This window comes from Synchiropus splendidus, chromosome 15 (assembly GCF_027744825.2).
Source record: "Synchiropus splendidus isolate RoL2022-P1 chromosome 15, RoL_Sspl_1.0, whole genome shotgun sequence".
NCBI lineage: Eukaryota > Metazoa > Chordata > Actinopteri > Syngnathiformes > Callionymidae > Synchiropus > Synchiropus splendidus.
This window is the reverse complement of record NC_071348.1, coordinates 4,349,275-4,372,474: the sequence shown is the minus strand read 5'-3', so window position 1 is coordinate 4,372,474 and position 23,200 is coordinate 4,349,275. Positions and strand designations below refer to the sequence as shown.

Below are 23,200 nucleotides of genomic sequence, written 5' to 3'. Positions count from 1 at the left end.
CCAAGTTTACGACCAAAATCAAGCCTGAGGGGTCAAGCGCACACGTTAACCGAAACAGACACACTCACAGAGAACACAGGCGTCTTTCATCAGACGTTTTATACAATTCCAGAGGGGGGGAAAACAGACACCATTATAATCAGCAAGTCACTAAACCTTTGAGGAGATTTTAAAGAAATTGTTCGAAATGAAATGAGAGATTTTATGGCTCATTTTGCCCCACAATAACACACTCACGCCAAACAATTCACGTATATAATAATAATAATAATAATAATAATAATAATAATAATAATAATAATAATAATAATGTCAGAATGTTCTGTGGCTAGCAGTCCAGATGGACGCGGTGAGTCGCGCCATCTTGTCCAGGTCAGATGTTGTGAAAGATCGTGTGCCAGTGAAAGTCTCTTATAGCAGCGGGTTGGTGGTGTAGTACTGTAAACGGTCCCTGTTGAGCTTCTTCTCCTTCATCCTGCGGTTCTGGAACCAGATTTTCACCTGGCGGTCAGTCAGATTGAGCATCCTGGAGAGCTGCAGCCGCTTCTCTTTGTTGATGTAAACGCTGAAAAAGAACTCCCGCTCCAGTTCCCTGATCTGGTATTTGGAATATGGACATCTCTTCTTGCGTGTCCTCTGTCCACCTGAAAGACGACACATAAAAGGACGTGAGATCTCGTGAAATCCCCGACCCAGTCCCTGCAATGGTGGTCTGGTCATGCGCCTCCAGGGTTCAAGTGTTTCCCTCCTCGCAGGCCTGAGCCTTGTAAACAAAGACTGGACTTGGGACGCAGCTCGTGAAGGATTTCACATCGGAAGTTATGGAAACGTTGAGAAATGAGAGAAACCACAGTGGCAGTGGGGGCATGAGTCTAATCCAAACACGCCAGGGGGATCAAGTGTCTGATTTTGGGGCGCTTTTGATTTCACCGCGCTATGGCTAAACAGCAGTTGTTGGTGCGTAAAAGGAGCCTGGGTGGAATTAAACCCCGAAAATCAACGCAAATATTTGTCTTTGCGTTATGGACTGCTCGCACGTGATGGAGTATCTGCGCAGTTGTGTCGCATAAACACACAAGCACTTGTGCTTACACGAGTTTCTTGACTCCAATGTGCGATTGCGCGCTGCATAAACATCCATGTTGTTTCTGGTGATCTTGGTGTTGCCCTTTTAAATGTTTACTGATGCAAAAAGAAACAAAAACAAGGACATCAAAACATCATTCGACGGAGTTCAAATATTCAAATAAATGGCTTTCGTTCAGCGGAAATAGCGTGTATTCATTACAAATGCTCTGCAAAATACGCACCACAAAACCCAGATAGTGAATGCAACTCAACCCCAAATGCACAAACACACATTATTTTATAATCATTCAGAAGGAACAATTTAATTTAATTCTGCCTCATATGATAGACGTTTCAAATCTTTGAGTATAACTCGTATATATCGTCTCCTCCTTTATAGATCCAGAACTAAATCAGAAACCACACAGTTCAGTGTTTATTAAGCCCAATGTCTCGCGTATATTACATAGTATTAAATACATTTGGTCCATAATCAGCCATATATTTATTAATTATGACAAGACATGTCGTCGTGTCCAGATATAGCAATGCTATATTAAAAATTAACCATACAGCAAGCGAGTTTTGCCACATTCTCTTTATAAAATTACAAAGAAAAGACAAAACTGCCAATTTAGAAATAAGAAATCAACTCTGGTGGATTTCGTGACAATCTGTCTATATGATGTGGGAAAAGCAAATAAAAACATAAAAATAGGAAATTGAAAATCAGCTGCTTCTAATATACAGCATTTGTATTTGACATACAATAAAGTGGATCAATACTTCAGGAGTATCTTCCTTGAACATAAGTTTTTTAAATGGCTTAAACATCAATGTCAATGGAGGAAAGAAATATATATTCAGTTTAAACACTCGCTTAATCCCAAGTCCCTAATTTACACAGGCGTGGATGTCATGTGACAAATGTTTTAATTCAGTTTAATGCTATATGGACCCATAAAGACACAACATCACTGAGCTAAGTTGGTTTGCAATAATGGATCACACGTTAAGTTCTGAACTTAATGCTTCCTTCCGGTGCTTTTATGTAGATTTGAGTACAATTACGTGAAAGAAAGGGCCATAAAAGAGGCGGAATACTGTTTTATTATCCATAAAAAGCTGCTGCATTTGTTTCTGTATCTTCCTCCGTGGATCTGTCTGCGACTGGGTGTGCAATGAACCTGACCCTGTAAGTGCAAAATAAGATTAAATGTCTTTTTCCTCCGACACGATCAATCACACGACCACTCACTCAGATATGATGATACTTTGTCATCAAATGTTTACATTCTCGGGCTCGTCGGTGCTGTTGCTGTGTCAAGTGTGTGTTAAATCAACCCGCATGGATCCAAACCTTTAGTCCAAAAAGTAAAAGCCAAATTCTTCACGGCCAATTTCAACCCCACGCACGTGATCTTGCAGTTTATAAGATAGTCTTGCTCGGGCCCTCCATAAACCCACCGTGCTTATAAAAGTGCTTATAAACGCCTTTATACGCGCGGGACACTCACTGCTGCCTTTGCCGGGCTTCTCCTCGCCGGGATCGTGGGAAGGTTCGGGGCTGCAGCTGTCCGCGGAGTCGGAGACCGCGTGCGCCGGAGCTGGGCTGGCGGCGTGTCGGTCGCCTTCTCCCGGCGGAGCAGCTGGTGTCGCGCCGCTGCTTTCGGAGCCTCCGTAGGCGGTGTCGAAGAACTGATCGAAGGCTTGGGGCAGGACTCCGTTGCGACCCACGCTGCCGTAGAAGTTGCTGCCGGATCCTGTCTTGACCAGCACTTCTCCCCCGCGGGAGGTCGGACTTGTCCAGCCGTCTCGGTGCACCATGTCCTCCGCGTAGCAGTGAGACAGACTCCCCCTGCTGTGGTGCCATTTGGCCGCAGACGAGTCAATGCCATAGTCCCTGAACGCAACGTCTCTGACGGACGGGACCTGCGGGAGCGCCGGGTTCTGGTAGGAGTACGCTACCGGGTGAGAGGACTGGCTCTGGGTTAAATAGTGAGGCAGTCCGCCGAAGTCCGGTCCGGAGACGTAGTAAGTGCAGCTCGGTAGGTACATGTTAGACACGCGCTCATCAAAATCCATATTCTGCGTTTGGCGAGCAGAAAGGCGTTAAAATCCAGACATCGCTGCTCCGTCTGCTCCAGTCACTGGTGGAGCAGAACTCCTGAGCTGACGTGGGGATCCATCTCTATCCAGTCCTGAGGGCCAGAGCCATGTGACCACTATGACAGATCTACGCCTCAGTGCTCACACAGGCCCGAGTCACTCCATCAAGTGGACCTTTCAATCACGTCTGAACGTGTGCGACTTGGACTTTTACCTGCCTTCATCTCGCCTAGTTTCTCTTCCACACAACAGGTTAGGACGCATCTGACTCCGAACCCTTTCAAGCCTCGCCAGCAGCTCGACTTGGACTCACAACTGACTCCTGATTTGACTCCTAATTTGAAACCTATCAACTCCACAAACATTTTCAGAAACGTTGATTGTAAATTAAAACTGAAAATATTAATCAGCAAGTACATGAATTAGGATGGTCCCAGCAAGCCAGGGTCACTGATGCTGATTGGGCGACAGGCGAGGAAGAGGAGGGAAGCTGAGTCATCAAATTCCCTAATGAAGTTTTGTGATTGAGGGAGGAAACTTACGGAAAGACAGAGCCAGGAAGCGACCTCTTCATCTATCTACGTAAACGAACTAAATATAATATGAAATAAAGTGTTTCTAATATTCATTTATATTATATCTTTTGTGTCACAATTTACTTGAAAATATTCATAAAGTGGTAAACAATACCTACACTTCCACCCGGCTTCCATCCCAGTTTAAACGTTCTCCCTTTTTCCACTATTCAAACTTCCTTTATTCATGTACACTTTTTTTTAAACCCAGCAGGAGATTCACTCTTCTCCAGACAGGCGTTCCCTTGCCAGAGTTCGCTCTATATCTCCTCCATCGTTTCCACAAAAGAAGGTGACTGACTATAAGATGTCACAGATGGACGACACCCCGAGTCCTATCATATTTGCCTGCCATCCTACAAGCTTTGACACAAAGGGATTTCACTTTTCTGAGCTGTTACGGAGCCATTTTAATATAAGTAATTTTCATTTCTATTCTATTTAAATCAACATGGACTGTAGTGACCGTGGCAAAACCATTTATTATTTCATTAATAAACAGCATTAAGTGTAAAAAGTGTCGTAACTTAACATTTCAATTCGGAAAACTTGTCTGTAAAAAAAACACAATAATGTGGTTTCAATGAATTAATCTTTGTTTTTTTTTTGACGTTGCAAATTAAAAACAAAGAGAGAGCTGAGTAACACGCTGGTATTTCAAAACACTTCTCTTTTAAGCCCCTGAGTACATAAACTTAGTTACAAAATAAAAAGAACTTCAAATAGGTGGCTTTGAACTTCACGTTTGAAGCGACTCATTTCGGGTGGCAATGTTCTTTACAAAAGAAGGGGAACAAAAGCAAAATCGGGTTAAATGTTGTTGCATTTCTATTTGTGGTATTACGGCACAGGCGTTTTTATGGTGTTTCCAATCTTGGGTGGGGGAAAAAACAATTTAAATGATGACGGGAAGATGAACAGAGCGAACGACGATCTTAAATTTAACTTCACTCATTTAATCTCACAATTTTATATCTTATTTTGTCCATAAGACCGATTTTAAATTAAACTTTTAGGGGGGAAATACTGCTGTCACATTGATAGATTTCAAATTAGTCTAGTTGTTAAAGATTTTAATACTTCGTTATTTAATACATTAATCTACTGGAACATATGTATGACGTGTATGTATGGTTATATATTTTTTCCCAATTTATCTGCTAAACTATTATTATTATCACCAGTAGTAGTATTACCAACTTTGGCTCCCTATTTTTCATTCATATGAGGAGATATCTCATGTATTTATCCATCTCAATTGCGCCACCACGCTGCGTTAAATGTCTGCTATATTCGTGAACTTGACTGGACGTCGTGTTACGCGATACGAGCTATTTCCAAACTTTTATTGCGGGGTCACAGCGGGGCTCAACAAATCCTCCATCAGCTGAACTTCAAATCTAAACTTAGACGATCAGAAGGACGCAGGGTGGATATCAAGCGAACCTGAGGAATTTAATAGTCAAGTTTCTCTGTGAGTTTACTTCGAACCTTTGCACCCCGAAGTTCACTTCACCGACTGCCGCAGACCAAAATGTACAGGCCGAAGCTCATCTGGGGTGAGGAAGTTTGGATGTAAACATGTTTTTATTGGCTATAAATAAAACGTATTTACCGAAGAGGCTGTGGCCTCCGCCGCCCAACATAAACCTTTGGACACGCTAGATTTGCTGCTTTCTTTGTCTCTCTGCTCGGTAAGTGGACACATGTGGCACATTTCAGTGTTGCTCTCGTGCAGCCAACGCTGTTCCAACCGGGTCCCCAAATTTACTGTTCACACACTGTGAATTTGACATCTGCACTCAAGCATTGAGTCTGAGCTTCACTCAACAGCGAGTGAAATATGAGCCGAACATCAGAATAAAGAAGAGGAGGATTTGTTTCCAGAGATGAGAAGGGGGATTCAGAAAAAAGCTGTTGGGGAGGAGAAAATGAGATTATATAAACCATATTTGGATTTGATCAAGGGAAACAAAGGGCCATACACACTATATATATGATGAAATTAAACCGTGTGAAATCGTTCAAATCGTCATTTGTTGTGTTTACTTATGGATAGGAGAGTATTGTGTATACCTTTGTGGCAGAGTGTGTCGTGCAAGTGTCGATATGTACGAGAGTTTTGTTTTTTTTTTTTCCAATGCGGATGAACTTGTTTTCTCGCGCGTCTGGTGGTCGTTGTGTTGTTTGGAGCGTGAGACTGCGTGTTAGGGCGCGGCTGCGTCTGTTTGTTGTGTTGCTGACTCTTGAAGTGGATGTAGCTGCGAGCCGGGTGAGACTGTGTGTGTACTTGTTGTACGCCTCACGAGTCTGGGTTTATTTGCGCACGGTGTGATGTGTGTACACTTCACTCTCGGCGTGTGAGTCTAAACCTTGATTTTGGCGTTCAATGCGCGTATGTTTGTGAGCTGGAGTGTGTGAGAATGAACAGGCTTCCTCTACATGTCAAACTACAGTCCCGTGGGCCACATATGGCCTCAAAAATATTTATATCCGGCCACGCAAATTTCAGCATTGCCTCTCAAAAGGCCCGTTAGTGAACAGCCCTTCATGTCATAATGCACTGCAACAGTCCTTCAACAGCAACAGTTTGAATAGGGGTGAGCATATTTCTGACCAAACTAATCTGATCCAGGTATTTAATAACCTCTGCAGGCTAAACCTAAAGGGATAATTAAACAATATGTACTTCAATCCATGCTCCAAAACAGAGCAGAGGTGAACTCACCACAATATTGTGAAAAAAGATCCCGTACTGTGGCTGCGATTCACTATTTTACACAACAGAAATATTTCTCAGTTTCACTGTCAATCACACACACACACACACACACACACACACACACACACACACACACACACACACACACACACACACACACACACACACACACACACACACACACACACACACACACACACACACACACACGAGTTTTACCATTATTCACATGAATAATGGTTAAACTGAATAATTATTCACATCAATAATGGTTAAACACGTGCTAGTAATTATTTTGAACTTCTTATGAAAATATTTCACAAATGCACATAAAACAAAGTTTAAAAAAAAGGACTACTAGATAATGAATGATCTACAACCGGTGTTATTTTACCGAAGATCGAAAAAGGTGAACATATCTGGTGAAAATATAACTTTTCCACTGGTAGCAACGCGAATAATGTAAACAAATGTGTCTTATTAATTTCACCAGTTATCACGGAAATTGTTTTGCGAAAAATACTCGCTCATTAAAGAAGTAATTACAGCATGAAACGAAACCAGTTTTTATAATATGTAGAATCGTTTATCGTGATCTGTTCGCCTATCAGAGAATAGAGTACATTTTATTTTGTTTTACAAACACGTTAAAAATGACAATGATTACAGTGATACATCACTATATATTTATTTATTATATTTATCAGTACTTTGTATAATTCAAACTTAAACTGCGTCGTTTTGTGCGACATAAATATATTGGAAAGACGGCATTAAGACACGATAAAAGAACGGGAACATACCAAAATAGTGTCGCAAAGAACGGAGTATATCGTGTTTTAAACGGACCCATTTCAGAATATCGGTCGAATATGTATATTTAAATGTGTAAAGACATTATTCCTACGAAGAACAATAATTTAAACGTGTTAAAAGGATTAAACGAGTAAGACTTAAATAATAGTAATGAAGTAAAACATTATTGTAGCGTCGTTCACGTTCTAAATAAATGTATTAAACGCTAAATATTGACGGAATATTATACATTTTGACCCACTGCAATATTAATCTACTCCGCACACTTGGCACGCACGCATACACTCAACACCGAGGCCTGTCCAGTTTGAGCACTGCGTTTACTAATTTTCACCACAAGATGGCAGTACACACCCGAGATGACGAGATGAAGCGCCAGAAAATGAGCAGAATTTGGGACAAAATGAAGTTAAAAGGTTTTAACGAAAATGTGGAGTAAAAACACGCACCTCTGTTGCGCTTCTCAAACATGTATTTATTGTCTACTGCAGTCAGAGTTAAGGGAAATTACAAAAGTATTTACAGGTTTAAATAGACAGTCTGCGCAGAACACCTGATATTTGGGGGATACAATGGTGCAGAGCTGATGCGGGCGAGAATAGTCATGTTTTTAATTTACACATGGTACAACTACAAGACAAAAATTAAATAGTAAATAAATGTGTTGTGTGGATGAAGCTGCTTCATGTAAAACCCTTGTACACGCAAAAAAACGTTGCATAAATTAAGACATTTGGCAAAAATGATTTGCTTATTTTAAATGAAATGATTGACCCTTCAAAAGAGACGTGCTTCATTTTGTGTTTTGGAGAAGCAAAAATAAATATGCGGCGATGTTTGTGGTTTATTGTTATATAATCACACACGCGTCCCCAAATACATCCGGAGGAGACGCATCGCGGACAAGCTCTTCGTAAAACAACCAAAACGAATCCAAGACAAGAAAATAAACACTGTCCGTCCAGAAATTCTAAGCGAGTCCTCCAAATCCTGTCGGATGAGAAGTGGTGTGCGTGGATTTTCAAGCCTCCGAGGCTTCGTGTGTGTCTCAGTGAAAAGTCTAGAGTTGTGCGTCACACGCAGAACCGTCCTGCTTCTGGACCCAAACCATTTCCGATCTCCTGTCAACAGGCCGCATCGACTGGTTCCAATTAAGAGCGGAGGAAGGAAACGAGCAGAGCCACGGTGGCGACACCAGAACCCGGTCCTTGTTGAGTGTCATAATAAATTATAGAGTTCTGCTATGTCGTCTCAACTCTTGAATTTGCTGACGACCTTCTTCTCCTTGACGCGCCGGTTCTGGAACCAGATCGTGACTTGTCTCTCTGTCAGGTTCGTCTGGGCCGATATGCGCCTCCTTTTGTCTTTGGTAATGAACTTGTTGGTGGCGTACTCGCGCTCCAGCTCCTTGAGCTGGACCTTCGTGTAGGGAACACGCTTCTTCCTGCCGCGCCGGATGGCGTTGTCTCCTGCAGACATGTTCTCTGTGGGAATAGAGATTGAGAGTCCTTTAACCAGGGACAACGATGGAATGAAGTGTCACACGGACATCAACAGATTCAGAAGATTCAGGATGTTCCGAGCTGGAATGGTTAGAATGAGGGCGAAGAATGTTCAGAGTCGTGTCTGAGGTTACTTTGGGTCAAACCACTCGGGAGCCTAACCACCAGTCATCCTGGGAAGGCTTTAAAAGTAGTCTCCAGTGCCTTGCTAGACTAACTGGTTGTGTCTCTGGACCACCAGGAATTAAAACATTTGATACAGTGAAATGTCCCCTTCAGAACCATGGAAGCCATAAGATCCGGACCAGTCTGGAACGGACCATGCTCGACTTGTGAAGACGAGTGAAACCGCGTGTCTGCTTAACCGCATTTCCTTCAAAACTTGCATTCTTTAATGACATTTTAAGCAACATGTATGTAACTAAATCCTAGATGCTTTCCAAATACACTGTTGTTTGCAAAGGAGATTACTATCACGGTAACCATGGCAACCCCTTTAAAATATTCATACGCTGCAGTAGAAAAAGATTATGGTTGGGTTTTATTTAGAAATCTGATTATACCGCTCATAAAGATTAGATCACATGCGAGGATGTTGTTGGAATCAATCCATTTTAAATGTAGACAAATAAAAAAACATCCTAAAGCTGTTCCAGTCACACTAGAGAATCAAAATACCAAATTAGTAACATCAGCAGGCTTGTTCTCAGTCTGCAACACATTCTGAGGTCAGAATTGATTTAAAAAGGTTTTTTCCTTGTAATTTGATAATATAACTTGCACTTATTCCATTATAATGTATGAATTGTCCGCTTTGAAACACTGTATCTGGATTCTGACTTCAGCCATGATGGCATTTTTAACAGGTTTGTCTTGTATTTGTGTTATTTTTCACAGCTTAGAGGGATTTTCCACCATCACATACTGTTCATCTATCTTTCAGCTCATTGACAGAAGTGTCTGGAAGCTTCCTTTTGGTGAATATTCTCAGTACTACGGGACAAAATAGTGGTCACACATCATTTCTGAACATCTGATCTGACTCAAACCAAGAGCAAGAGCAACTACTTCCTACACAGAGTTAGCACTTTCACTGAGACATACTGGGCAGGGGGGGTGGAAACGGGCTGTGTGTCTAATCAAAAGGACATATCCGCCCATCTCACAAGTTAATAGAAAGTTCTGGGAGGTTATTTCAATGTCTGAACTTTGGACTCCTTATCAGTGTGACAGTACAACTTGAATGTCACTCCATTACAAGTTTAAAAGCCTGTGGGCCATTTGGGTAGAGCAGGACGTGAAGTACATCAAGGACTTGGTCGGATTTAAACATCCAACATCAGTATGGAGCAACGAACTTGATCATACACATCAGACTTGCTGAGCTTACAAGTGGCTCTTCTCGTTCCATGACGGACAAACTGAATTCTGACTGGTCATGTGACTTCTTAAAGTGACTTTGATAAGAGAGGTGTGACAAGAAGACAGAACCATAACTATTGCATTTTTTTTGCTTAGGTGGACGGTAACATGTCTCAAGTGGTGTCAAGGACTTAGAAGATTCAACTTGAAAACAATGGTCTTTATCCACAGTTGAAAGGCAGATGAGTTCAACTTCCTGAGACAAACTACTTCTGATGTTTGGAATGATGCTTGAACTTCCTCAAAGTCTTCGAATGATGAAGCATGTCAGTGATGTTTAACCACCTTACTTTGTTTACAACTAGAATTCTATCCCAGAACTTGGAGGCCTGAGTCAAGTTGGAAGTTTCTTGCTAAAACCGGAGCGACCTCCTGGTCACTGGAGCGTTCTGATCCATGTTTCAAGTGATGTCGACCTGTTTTTTGCGTTTTCCACAGAATTTTGCCATTTTTCCAGCCATTTTATGTCATGCACAACAAAGAAAGATAGATAATAAACAGGTGTGCCAGCAGACCGACCTGCTAAGTATTTTTATGTTTTCCTTTTTTTTGGTGCCACCCACTTAAAGAAAAGGTCACATCCCTAAAAACCTCCCTGTATTAGTCATAACCTTTGAAAGAAATTGCAGTGTATCTTGCTTTAATCTGGGGAATCTAAATCTCTTGCTCCTAACTTAGACCTGTTTTCACCCAGAAATGGTTGGATGTAGCTGGTCTAGCCAAACTTGCTGGTATTATAATACACTCCTGAGGTACCTGGTGGAGCCTGGGTCGGGGATTGAGCTCTCTACTTGAGAAATAAGGTCTCTGGGTATAAGCCTGTTATAACATTCCCCTCCAAACCTACTGCACCAAGGTAAACCATAATTATAACATGCTGTGACAGACTCTTCCACACTTCTCCCTCATATGTTGTCATATCACCAAAGATCAGGCCCCTACAAGTCTTGAACCTCTTTGAGTCTGCATGGACTCATGCAAGATTTATTGATGAAATTTGTTTCAATTTTTCTGTCTTCATGGCTAATGCTATCTCAATGAAAAATACACACATCGACTTTAAAATTGCATAAATATTCAACCACAACATAAGAATATTATTTATAGATTTATAAAATCGTTCTGAAGTCAATGAAATCACTGCCAAATAATGGCTACAGAGTGAGAAAAATTAAGAACATATTTTTATTCAAATATTTAGGCTCAGCAGGACGTCTGGTGAGGCCCCCGGGCCACGCAGGGCTACACCAGTACACACAGTCACAAAAATTCAAAGGTAGTGTCAGTAAACTACAGGTAAGATGTAATTTTACACAATAAATTCGATGAAAACATTAGAATTAGTTAATTATTTAAAATAAAAACCATCCATTATTTTCTAATAAAACATAGTTTTAACAATCAAAGTGAATAGACTCAGCCATTTTATCACTTTAATAAACTCAGATTAAACGTGCATTTGTTAAGATGGATCCAGTATTTCGTTTCGCATATATATTTTTAAATAAAATGTTCAGTAAAAATTGATATATTTTATTATTGTTGAATATATTTGACATAACTATGGTTAAGCATGACATAAGTAATCAATTTCTTCATATGAATGATGAGTCAAAATTATTAAACGAACTGAATGCCATTGTTTTTAGTACCAAGTTGGACTTGAACCTGAGGTCCAGAGCCTCAAACGTGTGTTGGATTTCAATGTAAAACGTATGTCCAGGTGATGATTGAGCGAGGGCCCCATGTTTTCTCCCTTCAGGAAAATGGTGGAGCTACTTCATCATTGATATTAGAATTGCATTAAACGGTGTAAAAGGTGTGTACAAGTACCTTGTAATGAAGACTTCCACAGAGGGTTGGTCTGCGTCTGCTCCTTGGTGCAGTAGACTTGACCGCTCCAGCCGTTGGTCAGGGTCCAGGGCTGGTATGGCTCCATGGGCAACAGAGAATCGTGTCTTGGCTCAGACGGCGCGCTGAGAGTCGGAACCACCGGCACGTCCAGGTAGCTGGGCTGATATGGGGCAGAGGAGTAGCCCTGGTAGAAGGCGAACTCCTTGGCTCTGCTGGAAAACTCCTCGCCGGACACCGACGTGTCCACATATTTGTCACCGTAGCCGGACGGCTGCGCTTTGACGCCGCCGTGCGTCATCCTGCACGGGTAGTAGCTGCTGCCAAAGTATCCATACGGCAACGAGGCGTTGGGCGAGCTCTGCGTCGCGGAGCATGGACTGCACTGCTTGCCAGGATCCCCCACGCCCGACACCGGCACCTCAGTGTAGGTGGTGGTGGGCGCCAGCGAGGTGGGATGCGCTAAGAGATTCCTGCACTGGTTCGGAGCGAAGTTTCCTCCGGAAAATCCCTCCATGTTCTTGTTTCTCTCCTCCAGGCCGCCGTCGTACAGGAACATCAGCGGGTCGATCCAGTGCGAGTGCAGGAGTACGGACGCGGTCATTGGCCCGACATGGAGACGTCCAGCTCTTTTTTCTAAAGCTCCAAGACTGAACACACACCAGCCGACGAGCGATAGCAGCAGCGGAGCGCGCCAGCACCGAGAGGTTATTGGCCCGGGACAGGCACGTGACATGCAAAGAGGATGATAAAGTGTGGACACCGCAGACCCGACTGGGTTTGTTCCGACACACACACACATACATACACGATAATAACCTTGCAGTGGATGCCATTGATCCATTGTAATTATCGTGTTATAGTTATCGATGTGCAATATGCAATTTGTCAGAATATGAAGCCAAAATTGGGTGCGCTACATAAAAATAAAAACTGTTAAAACCGTGTAGAGCAAACAAACATCTTTGTAGACTTGACACTGAAGACAGGTGAAGATAAAGGAGCCAAAATAGCTAACTTTGACATAACATAACATTTCTGAGTATTGCGGCTCGTTGAATAACATGTTAGCCAAGATATTCATTTATATTTGTTTTTCTTTGCAGTCTTTTCTAATTTAACTGTTGTTTAATCCAAGCTAGCTAGGCTGATGGACGCTGGCGCCAATTCTAGCCGTCGTTGGATGAATATACTGTAGTTGGTTCACAAAATGTTCCGACAGATACCGAACAATTTACAGCCATTGCTTTTAACGGGAGGAAACCAGAGTGCCCAATAGATGGCTCCACACAGTCCGACAAACGCTGCCAGTCCCACGACTCTTGCTATCAACAATACTGCCCAAATTCGTTAATAACAACCTTTAAAATATCGATAACTGTATTCTAATGAAAAACCCAATACTGCTGTATCATAAATAGTAAACAAATGAAAACAGTTTTAAGTATTATTAAAGATTCAGAGGAAAACTCACCATTATTAAACGTATTGAACTTGGCGGGGGTCACATGACAGTGATCGGGGTCCTTAAACTAAATACAGTAGTCCATTAAAACGCCAGAGTTAAAATGTACAATTATTAAGTAAACAATTTAAACGTATATTTTGAAAATATTTCAGAATATCTGACAGTCGATAAATTCGCGTTCACAATCATTCCACCGGCCTTACGTATTATTTCAGTTCTTCTTGTCGGATTTATTTTGCCAGGCAGGGAAGAGTCACGCACACCAGATGACCGTTACCAAATTTGATTTGTTTTCAGTTTTCAGCGGAAATTCAGTGTCGCGTCAAAAACAGCTATTATATGACAAGCTGTCTGCGCCAATCTGGGATAGCAACCCCTGCTCGTTAAAGTTGACAGCATGCTGAAAAGAGGAAGTCAGGCATCTCACAACAAATGACAATTTTCGAAAAATACTGTTTTAACGGACGATGAGACAAAATGAGTTCAACAATATAAATGTACGGTGTTTTAATTGGGGAATCCAAGCAGTGGTGAGGTTGTGAGATGTTGACAACAGACATAAATGACGACTGATAATTCATAATACAATACATGGTAATTCTTGAATGAACATAGCCCTTTTTAGGGATCAATAATGGAGACAATTGGTTTAAATTACATGGTGAATTACTTTTGCAAATATCCTGACAGCTGTGTCTTTTGAAGCGTGGATCGAAAGGCCTACAGAATTTCTGTTCATTTAATTGTGTGCACGTGTATTTAAGTTTTATTATCCAAAGGAAGAAATTTGTGTTTCCTGCCAACAGAAACTTTACACGAATTCCGGGATTTCATGTCACCAAAATAGAGCTTCAAGTGATTGACTATCATATTTTAAATAAGTGACACTCTCATCGTGGATACTGTTATTATGAGAACTATCTCGTCTAAATCCGAGATGTGATCCGGATGAAATTACTGGTGATATGCACGAAATGTTATTTAATGCATAATTAAAATATATTTCCAATAACCCGACAAATGCATCAGAAAAATTAACTCAACAGGGATTGTGCGCCAGGTCACACAAAGAAAATGACATTAATATATGATACGTATATACAGTAATTCTGATATAAAGTGGGAATTGGACCGAAGCTATCATAACTATAGTGACGTCATTTAATCTGGGAATACCGAACTTGTATTGAAAGGAACAATACAATTGGCTTTCGATTTTTTAAATCACTTTCATGCGTGTTATTGACGGTTTTAAAACATTTGAAAAACGAAAGCAACGAGAATTGTTTCGTTTTATTGGATTACTAACGCTTGTTTTTTTTGCGCCATTGCTCACGAAGCTGAAGTAATCTAATTGAACCACATATGTAACTAATAAATTGGAATATTCGATCAAGTTTCTTAAAATTCTTCAATGACAACCAAATTATATTTTTTAAAAGTGAACAAGCAGGAGGGAAGTCGTCGAGGGTTTTCTGTAGTCAAATAAAATCAAACTTCTCATGTGAATAGTAGATTCCGGAAAACAACAACGAACCATTTGGTTCTTTTCCAGACGCGCCTGCAGGCCAAGGTCAAGGTGAAAACCGTCTGGACAAATGGGAGGAAGCTGGGAAGACACCCGCCATAACAGTTGAAACAAACCAACACTCCTATTTGCTTTCCAGGGGATATTGTTAATACTCCGATATAGAAATCTGAAACTATCCATAGGTTCCATTAAAAAGTATAATATTGGATCAATCGACGCTTGAATTCACCTGTTATTTACGCTTAAACCGCATGTTGAGTGCAGAGACAAGGTAAATGAAGTTCTAACCTTCACGCTCACTGACCAGAATTCAATTTTAATGTAAACTCGACAGAGACCACAGACGAAGAGAAACGTTGACACACATAAATCTCCTTTTTTAAACATTTTTTAATAGAGTTTTGCCACCTTTTGAGGCTGTAAATCTTAATGGCCCTTGTTCACTGGTCCACATTTCAGAAGAAATGGCATAAAGTTTTATGTTGCTGAGCAGCTTTAGGAGCCCAATTCTTTCAACTCGAGACCTTTTAATTCATTTGTGTGGAGATGATGATAAATGGGTTGTGTTTTTCTTGTGATTAAAAGGGTCGCAGAATAATTCTTTACACAAAAAATAAGTTCACAACTTGCATACATGTTTGTGAAATTTAAATTCGCCAACGTGATAATGCAATAATTTTCGAAATAGACTTGTATTATTATTGGGATGGATTTCTGATGTATGTGGTTTCGTTGACTATTTGATCGTTTTAAAGGATTTTAAAACATTTTGTGCGTCAAATATTTTCGTCAATTTACAGAAAAAGGTTTATCGGAAAAACTTGTCTTTTTTAATGCAGTGCTATGACAAAAAATACACCTTTAAGATATAATTTATAGCCCTAAATACCGTTATATATTGCACGCACCCACAAAATCGCAGAGCAACTCCGCGATTATTACTCATATAATTAATTACTTGTTTATATGAACATATCAATGGATTCAATACATTTTGGACCAAGCTGTTGAAGCCTATTGACTCCTCCCACTTGCATTTTTTAACACGAAACACGACAAGTTCAATCACATGATGATATAAATCGAGGGGGGAAATATATTTTCAATTAAACACGTGAGGTTCAAAAGCAGGAATTATGAAGTTTAAAAAAATCTACATAATTAACGGTGTAATGTAGATGAAAAATTAAAGGCTTATAACCTATCCTACTATTAATCACTCACACAAAGTGAGCATGAGCTCAACACAAATATACACACGCAAGATTATAAAAACACACACCTTCCAAGGCATGTCAACACCAGAACACACATCTACCTTTCCCACGAGTACACTAAAACACACATTTATCTCTGATAAACGCCTTCAAGAAAACACACAAAACATACACATGACACAATCTCAGTTTCCAGCACATGAGCGCTGCACACTATTGTAAACCAAATCATATAATTTAGATCATATTAACACACATCACCGTTCCTTCACACAAACCAAGAAATCATCATTGTCTGACTGCATAACAGGTTATCTAAATATTGAGTTTGAAACTTGACCCGTATAATTATATATTAGTTAAGAGTTTCATTTGTGTAGACATCTGGTTCGATGAGGTTCTGCCTGAAATAGGTCAACTCTTCACTGTTGCCAGCTCCCAAATGTGGCCTTGATAGCTTGCCATGTGTTGACTCATTAAACAAAAAAAAGAAAAGGTGTGAGGATAGGAAACATGACAAGGCATCACCCTGCAACATCTTTCTAACAAAAACATCTGTAATACTGGAAGCTTTAAGAACACCTTTTATCAAAGCGCACAAACCGAGCAAGCGGCGGTGACGTGTCGGATGATGTCAGAGCTGGACTCTGCTGGAGGCCCGAGACCAAAGTGCGGCTCTGTTTGCAGAAGCCATCAAGCAGACGACAACACAGCTCTCAGTCTACTCTGCTTAATGGACTTTTTATGGCTTTGTCTTGTGATCGCATGACCTGTGGCACCTTGGCCCCTCAGTGGCTCTCAGATCAGAAACACGCCGCTCTCATGGTGCAAGGCCAAGTGGGGGGGGAAAGAGACTCTGCACAGGCCCCACAAACTGGCTCGGCCGAAAGAAGCATGAAGTGCATTTTCAAATCCTGTTGGATATAATTTATCCGGTCAACTTCAGTGGAGGAAATACTAAATCTGGAGGGGGAAGAGATATTAACCCGCCGCTGCTGCCCCTGCTCCGCTCTGATCCTCGCGGTTTCTTCTTGGATGGGGAGAAGACACGACATAAACCCAACATTTGGGACTGATTTCACTCTCCAGCCACAGCAGGCGAAACAACACAGAAATGTAGAAGATACATTTATTGTCAAATCTGACATCACAAGCCATCTTTTACCTAAACAGATCGCTCTTATCTCAGTCAGGAGGAGAAGCCCCAATGAAAAAAATGTAACATAAAAACAGTCACAGGCTATGGATGATTATGAACCTTATCGCCGTCACACATCTGAAGCAGCACGATGTTGCTGGACCGCCCGATCCACAGCATGTCTGACTATTTCGCCTCTAAACCTGAAGGAGTGCTGCATAGAGGGGAGGACTAGATCACATGGGAAATAGGAGAGAAGTGCTCACATGATCTCCTAGCTCCTGGAGCTTACCCAGCATCATGTCTTTTGGAAAACAATAACTGTCCTTATAGCAACCTGCAGCCGTACTACGCTATTCTCCTGGCTTCGGACGGGGAGGGGGGCCAGTGAGAGGCCGGCGTTACTGGCCCTCCTCCTCACGCAGAAACTGGAACACAGATGAGAAATCTTTATTGGCATAACCACGTGCACACATCATACGGTATAGCTGGTGAGCCAGGGACCCCAGAGGGACAGGGGTTTTGGTGTTGGTTGCTGTGCTCTGTGCGAGTCCTAAATCCTGAAAGAAAGAAAAGCAAACGTACATAAGCGAAACCAATGAGGCGGAAAATTCAACTCTTAAACCCAAACCACTGCCTGTGTTCCTTGCCTTACAGCTTTAAACTTGATTCACATGTAATTTTAGATAATAATTCCGAATCCCTCCGGAATATGATGTCACCGATCTCCAGCTTCCTGATTTTGATATGTATATATGATACAACATGACTTTGGGTTGATGAATCCATCACAGGATGTTGGACAAACCTTGGCCATCAGCTGAGTGCCGAATCCTCCTTGATAGTTGTTCCCAGATGGGACACCTTCCATGACTCCCGGGACAGGATTGTAGGTGTCACTGGACCAGCAACGGCCCGAGCTCATGTTTAGAATCTTCGCCAGCAGTTTAGGGTCGAGTCCAAGTCTGAAAACAGGGTGTGTTAGCAACTGGAAATCAAGTGAAAAAAAAAAAAAAAAAACTCACCTGATTCCCAAGTTCATAGTTTCCGCCGTACCGATCATTCCGATGGCGAGGAGCATGTTGTTGCAAATTTTGGCAGCCTGCAAACCATATTCACGGTCAGATGCCAAGGGTCAGGACTGAGACAGAATCGTTGTACCTGTCCAGTTCCAACTTGACCACAGTAGACCACGTTAGCACCCATACAGCTGAGCAACTCCTGAGCAGCAGTAAATTCCTCCTCCGCTCCTCCCACCATGAAGGTCAGCTTCCCTGCGCTTGCAGCACCGACACCTGCAGACATGCAACAAAAGGTCCCGCCTTTTAAGAACGCAGGACAATAAGACACTGGTAGACACAATAAGACTCAGGTTATCATCCAAACTGCAAGTTCATTCAAGGAGAAATCACGACTCATCCATGCCCAGAAATCAGCCAACATGTTCTCCTAAAAACCTACTCGCACTTTACAGGAATCTGGTGGAAGGAGGCCAAGAAGCTTTGTGAGCAATGGACGGTCTTTTTTTTTTTGTCGGAATTGGAGGCATAATAAGATGACAAATGAAGTTGCACGGGGAGACTTGGAACCCACACAAACACATCAAGGGAGACCTCAAACGACTGTCAGCAATTGTTGCGAAATGAGGATCGACGTGTTAGCATTGACGGGGGTTGCATGACAAGTTGAGACTCCCCTGAGAGAGAAGGTGGGGTTTAGCATAAAACACTTCAGTCAGACTTCATATTGAGCTTTGGACCATGTAAATATTGTTTCATCATTTTTTATTATCATGTTCGTTTGTTTGTTTCCTGATCAAGAAGTCAAAGACAAAAGATGTTTGTGCAGACAAAGGAGTGGCATATAAACAGCCTCTCTTGAGTGTTGCGGAAGAATGTCTCCCAGTAAAGGGCCCCCTCCCAGTCAGAAGTCGGGACCCTCCCCCTAAGATTTACCACCCACACAGTGTTCTGACAAAGTTGTCTTTTTCGAGACACGTCTGTCACCACAAGTTCTGCACTCACACCTCTGGTGAGGTAAGCAGTCCACTTGTGGTGCAAATAAAACGTTGCTTCTAATCTCCTTTGGTCCCAACATTCATTTCAGAAGAGGAAACAACCAGAGGACGCATGAGGACTCAATTACGTTTCGCCACCATGTGCGCCTTCATGTTTCAACTCTGGATTTAAACACCCACTGCCGTGTCTTTTGATTCCCGCCTGACTACTGGAAATGTTGGGGAAAAAAAAATCCATTTTAGATTTAATGTTTGATGATGCACACACACGCACACACGCAGGCACAAACAGACCGCTGGACAACTTTAATCCTCCAGCACTACCGCAGGACGGAAGCATATAAATCATGACTAATCTTAAGGGCTCAGCTATAAAGTGGACCAAGTTCAACTCAAAGAAAGTGGCCGTCTCGTTTCTTGACAAGGTCAAGTTCAAACAAACCATTTTTTTTGTTGTGGACCCCAACCAAGGCCAAGATGACCCTTAAGTACAAGCAGCATCGATTCAAACGCTGAAGAATGTGTTGCCCAGCTCTTGTTGGGAGATGAAACCACAAGTGAAGTGGTTTAATACACAACAGGCACCAAAACGGCAAGTTACGACTTGTAATTGTTTTGTATTGATATGAGAAAACATACCAAGCTACATTCCTTTTCATCTAATATGCTTCATGACATTTAATTTAAACTTAACAAGGCTGCTTAAGCGAGCAAAATATTGGTCCCTTTTTTTGTTTTAAATTGATGCCATGTGTCAAATTGAGGGTTTTCACGCCAAATCCAGACTACAACATCCATTTATGTGGGTTAAATAACATGAAAATGCTATCATTTCGAATAAGCAGTAACCAAATAAGATCGTGGAGAGCAGCATGAAGGCAACACGATCGGATGATCAAAACCTACACATTTTCTTTTTAAAAAGCATGTACTTGAACATTATAACCAACAAAAACCTTTAACCTCAGAATACCACAAACAGACCTGTACCAGCCAGTCACTCACCATACCTGCCGTTTGCAATTGCTTCGTGGAGAAGGCAGGAAAATTGCCCCTAACAAAACATGCAACCAAGACGTTTGCCACTCTAAGAGCCCAAAACACAGCTGAACCTGCCTCTTGATGACCAACACAAGGAATATAATAATGCATTCACAAGGAGCTAATAAAAAGAAGTTATGAATGTCCATATGACAACTTAAAACAATGTTTTTATGTCAGGATTATCAGGATCATTGTTTCTTGATTTCTTCATAACCTTATCAAAACATTATGATCTCCTCTTAATGTAGTAAATGTGTCTTTAACATATTAATTTTGTTACGGTAAACTGCGTTTATGGGGCATAAGGGCAACCTAGTCATGTGATCAAGTTGCATGTCTGATTCACTCTTGGCTTCAAATTTAAAATACAAACAAACTGAAAAGTCCATGACAGCCAGGAGCAAACAGTGACAGATCAAATAACAACTTGAAGGGAACATAGAGGCATTTACATTTTTTCCACCTCTATAAAGAGTATTCACCTCCTGACACAGGAGCGTCCATAAAGACAGCACCCATCTTCTCTGCAGCAGCAGCCATTTCTTTTGTCACGGCAGGGTCAATCGTGCTGGAGTCGATGAGCAGGGAGCCTTTTTTAACCTTCCTGTTAATGAAAAGAGATTACAGGTTTCACGTGCAAGGTTATTGTCCAACACTGGAGAAAAGGTGCCTCACTTCAATATGCCATTCGGTCCGGTATATACATCGATCACGTTAGGACTAGATGGAAGCATGGTGATGATGCGATCAGCCTTGTCCGCCACTTCAGCAGGGTTGTCCACAATCTGGAGAGACAGAGTGACACACAAGGAAAAGTGGTTGGAAACTTTAAAAAGTTGGAGTAGACTTTACTGTCTCACCTGGGCACCCAGCTCCTGCACCTCCTTGCAGGACTCAGGGAACACATCTGTGGCGATGACCGGGTATCCGTGCTTCAGCAGATTCTTTGCCATTGGATTCCCCATGTTACCCAGGCCAATAAACCCCACCTGTGTCTTGGAGGCCATCGACCTTGAGGAGACTGAGAGACAAAAGTGGTGAGGAAGTTGAAGGAGCTAATTTCACGTTTCTGAATCTGTTCAGTGGTCACACCAGTTCATCGCTAAACTATTGTAAAACTTGGCATTTAATTGACATGAAATTAATGCAATTACTTTTTAGCATGAGTTATTAAGCCACCATAAACAATCTAATTCAATATTATGTTGTTTTTGTACAATGATAGGAAACTTTTAATTCAACTTATTCTTTGTCATGGACTACTTTAGGTAGACTGTTGACAGTCCATTGAAATTCACTGAAAACCACTCGCACCCAACACACATTTCAGAGTCATCCATTAACCTCTGTGTGTTATTCAGACAGCAGGAGAAAACCAGAGTACCCAGATGAATCGCCACAACGCGCAGGGAGGAAGAACAAACTCCACACAGACGGGACTGGGGTTCGGTCGAGCAGGATTTGAGCCTCCCTCTTGCTGTGAGGCAGCTGCACTACTAAGCCAGAACGCTGCCCAAAAGATCTAGCCAGCCAAGAGTTGCAGTAAGATGCCCCTAAGATTGACTGGAAAACTGTCCAGGGTGTCCATAGCTCTCAGCCTATCAGCAGGGTTTAGCTCAAGGGTAACCCCAACGAGGAAATAAATGAATGAGTCAAAAATATTAAAAGAAAACACGAAATATAGCTGAAGCCACCGTGCAGGTTTATATATACACATCAGAAATTAGAGTAAGTAAAAGAAATATTATTTGCTTCAGGCAATTGTCAATATTTGAGAGCCACATCCCTTATTGTTTAAGCGCAGAATGAATTCTGTTACACAATGTTCCCAAACCCAACAGTGCCCACGTATCAACACACAAAGGAACATGTCCGCATCCAACGACCAATTTCCATCACATTTATGCAATATTTTAAACAGGCCATGAACGCATTCTAGCGTGACAATAACACGTTAGAATGCGCTTGAAAACAAAATAAAAGAAGCCGTCCTGCAGAAGCTAAAGTCAGTCACAAATGAACTCGAACTTCTCCACAACACAGCAAACCCAAGCAGATAGACTGACACGGTAGTCACTGTATTCCACTAAAATGTCAAGTGTCGGCAGACATAGCAGCGACAACTACTTAAAAGTCCTTACCAAGTGCAAAGTCAACATTCTTGCAACACCTTCCCACTAGGAGACGAGACCCTCGCAACACGGCGGCCATACTTCTTTCCTTATGACCTTACGTGTGACGTATGACGCATGCGATTGACAGATTGTCGGGCCACTCATATAACACTTGCACGCGCCTCAGCCTCTCATTTTCAGCCAATAAGATACAAGGGCGGGATTTAGCAAGAAATACACTGAGCCAAAGAATAATATGAAACTGAATATTGAAAATACTTTTTTTGCTTTTTGCTAATGCTATGTTTATCTCTAAAGTTATTTAGTGTGCTGCAAGCAAAAAGATAAAATAGATTAAACAGTTTGCTTGTTTCTTTTGTATACATCCTGAATTATCTTAATTATTATTATTACTTTTTTCTGACAGTCCACATGAGCATGTTCTTCATCACTTTTGTTTGCAACTGAGACAGAGACCCAGACCTCCCTCTTTGAGAAACTCCTTGAGCTCTTCAAAGGGAACCCATAGGACAGGCCAGACCAGAGACATCATTGGATAAAAATGAATATGTGTGAGGATGCGTTATCTACTATATCTGACAGGCG

General features: G+C 41.6%; 3 protein-coding genes across 4 annotated transcripts; all 3 read right to left on the bottom strand.

The window, feature by feature from the left end:
- Nucleotides 1-223: 223 nt before the first annotated feature.
- Nucleotides 224-3,153, bottom strand: hoxa11b (homeobox A11b). Its single transcript, XM_053888094.1, has 2 exons — nucleotides 2,586-3,153; nucleotides 224-644 (listed from the first exon to the last, which is right to left on the bottom strand). Exons 1-2 carry the CDS (start codon nucleotides 3,151-3,153, stop codon nucleotides 412-414), a joined length of 801 nt encoding a protein of 266 aa, XP_053744069.1. The 3' UTR covers nucleotides 224-411.
- Nucleotides 3,154-7,681: 4,528 nt separating this feature from the next.
- Nucleotides 7,682-13,573, bottom strand: hoxa13b (homeobox A13b). 2 transcript variants are annotated; one of them, XM_053888091.1, is made up of 3 exons: nucleotides 13,540-13,573; nucleotides 12,048-12,715; nucleotides 7,682-8,774 (listed from the first exon to the last, which is right to left on the bottom strand). In XM_053888091.1, exons 2-3 carry the CDS (start codon nucleotides 12,667-12,669, stop codon nucleotides 8,542-8,544), a joined length of 855 nt encoding a protein of 284 aa, XP_053744066.1. In that variant the 5' UTR covers nucleotides 12,670-12,715; nucleotides 13,540-13,573; the 3' UTR covers nucleotides 7,682-8,541. The 2 variants fall into 2 exon arrangements, with proteins under 2 accessions (XP_053744066.1, XP_053744065.1); XM_053888090.1 differs by having other exon boundaries at nucleotides 12,048-13,562.
- Nucleotides 13,574-17,396: 3,823 nt separating this feature from the next.
- hibadhb (3-hydroxyisobutyrate dehydrogenase b) lies at nucleotides 17,397-22,721 on the bottom strand. Its single transcript, XM_053888034.1, has 8 exons — nucleotides 22,622-22,721; nucleotides 21,341-21,501; nucleotides 21,156-21,265; nucleotides 20,963-21,084; nucleotides 18,581-18,714; nucleotides 18,445-18,521; nucleotides 18,228-18,384; nucleotides 17,397-17,979 (listed from the first exon to the last, which is right to left on the bottom strand). Exons 1-8 carry the CDS (start codon nucleotides 22,689-22,691, stop codon nucleotides 17,821-17,823), a joined length of 990 nt encoding a protein of 329 aa, XP_053744009.1. The 5' UTR covers nucleotides 22,692-22,721; the 3' UTR covers nucleotides 17,397-17,820.
- Between the last annotated feature and the right edge of the window lie 479 nt (nucleotides 22,722-23,200).

Excerpts from the sequence above, each read along its gene's own strand:
- hibadhb (XM_053888034.1), bottom strand. The coding sequence starts at position 22,691 with ATGGCCGCCGTGTTGCGAGGGTCTCGTCTCCTAGTGGGAAGGTGTTGC. Across the intron at positions 21,085-21,155 it reads GGACCGAATGGCATATTGAA|GAAGGTTAAAAAAGGCTCCC; the intron begins GTGAGGCACCTT and ends TTTCATTAACAG. Across the intron at positions 17,980-18,227 it reads GCACTCAGCTGATGGCCAAG|GATTTAGGACTCGCACAGAG; the intron begins GTTTGTCCAACA and ends TCTTTCTTTCAG.
- hoxa13b (XM_053888090.1), bottom strand. The coding sequence starts at position 12,909 with ATGGATCAATGGCATCCACTGCAAGGTTATTATCGTGTATGTATGTGT. Across the intron at positions 8,775-12,047 it reads GTGGAAGTCTTCATTACAAG|AGAACATGTCTGCAGGAGAC; the intron begins GTACTTGTACAC and ends CTATTCCCACAG.
- hoxa11b (XM_053888094.1), bottom strand. The coding sequence starts at position 3,153 with ATGGATTTTGATGAGCGCGTGTCTAACATGTACCTACCGAGCTGCACT. Across the intron at positions 645-2,585 it reads GAAGCCCGGCAAAGGCAGCA|GTGGACAGAGGACACGCAAG; the intron begins GTGAGTGTCCCG and ends GTCGTCTTTCAG.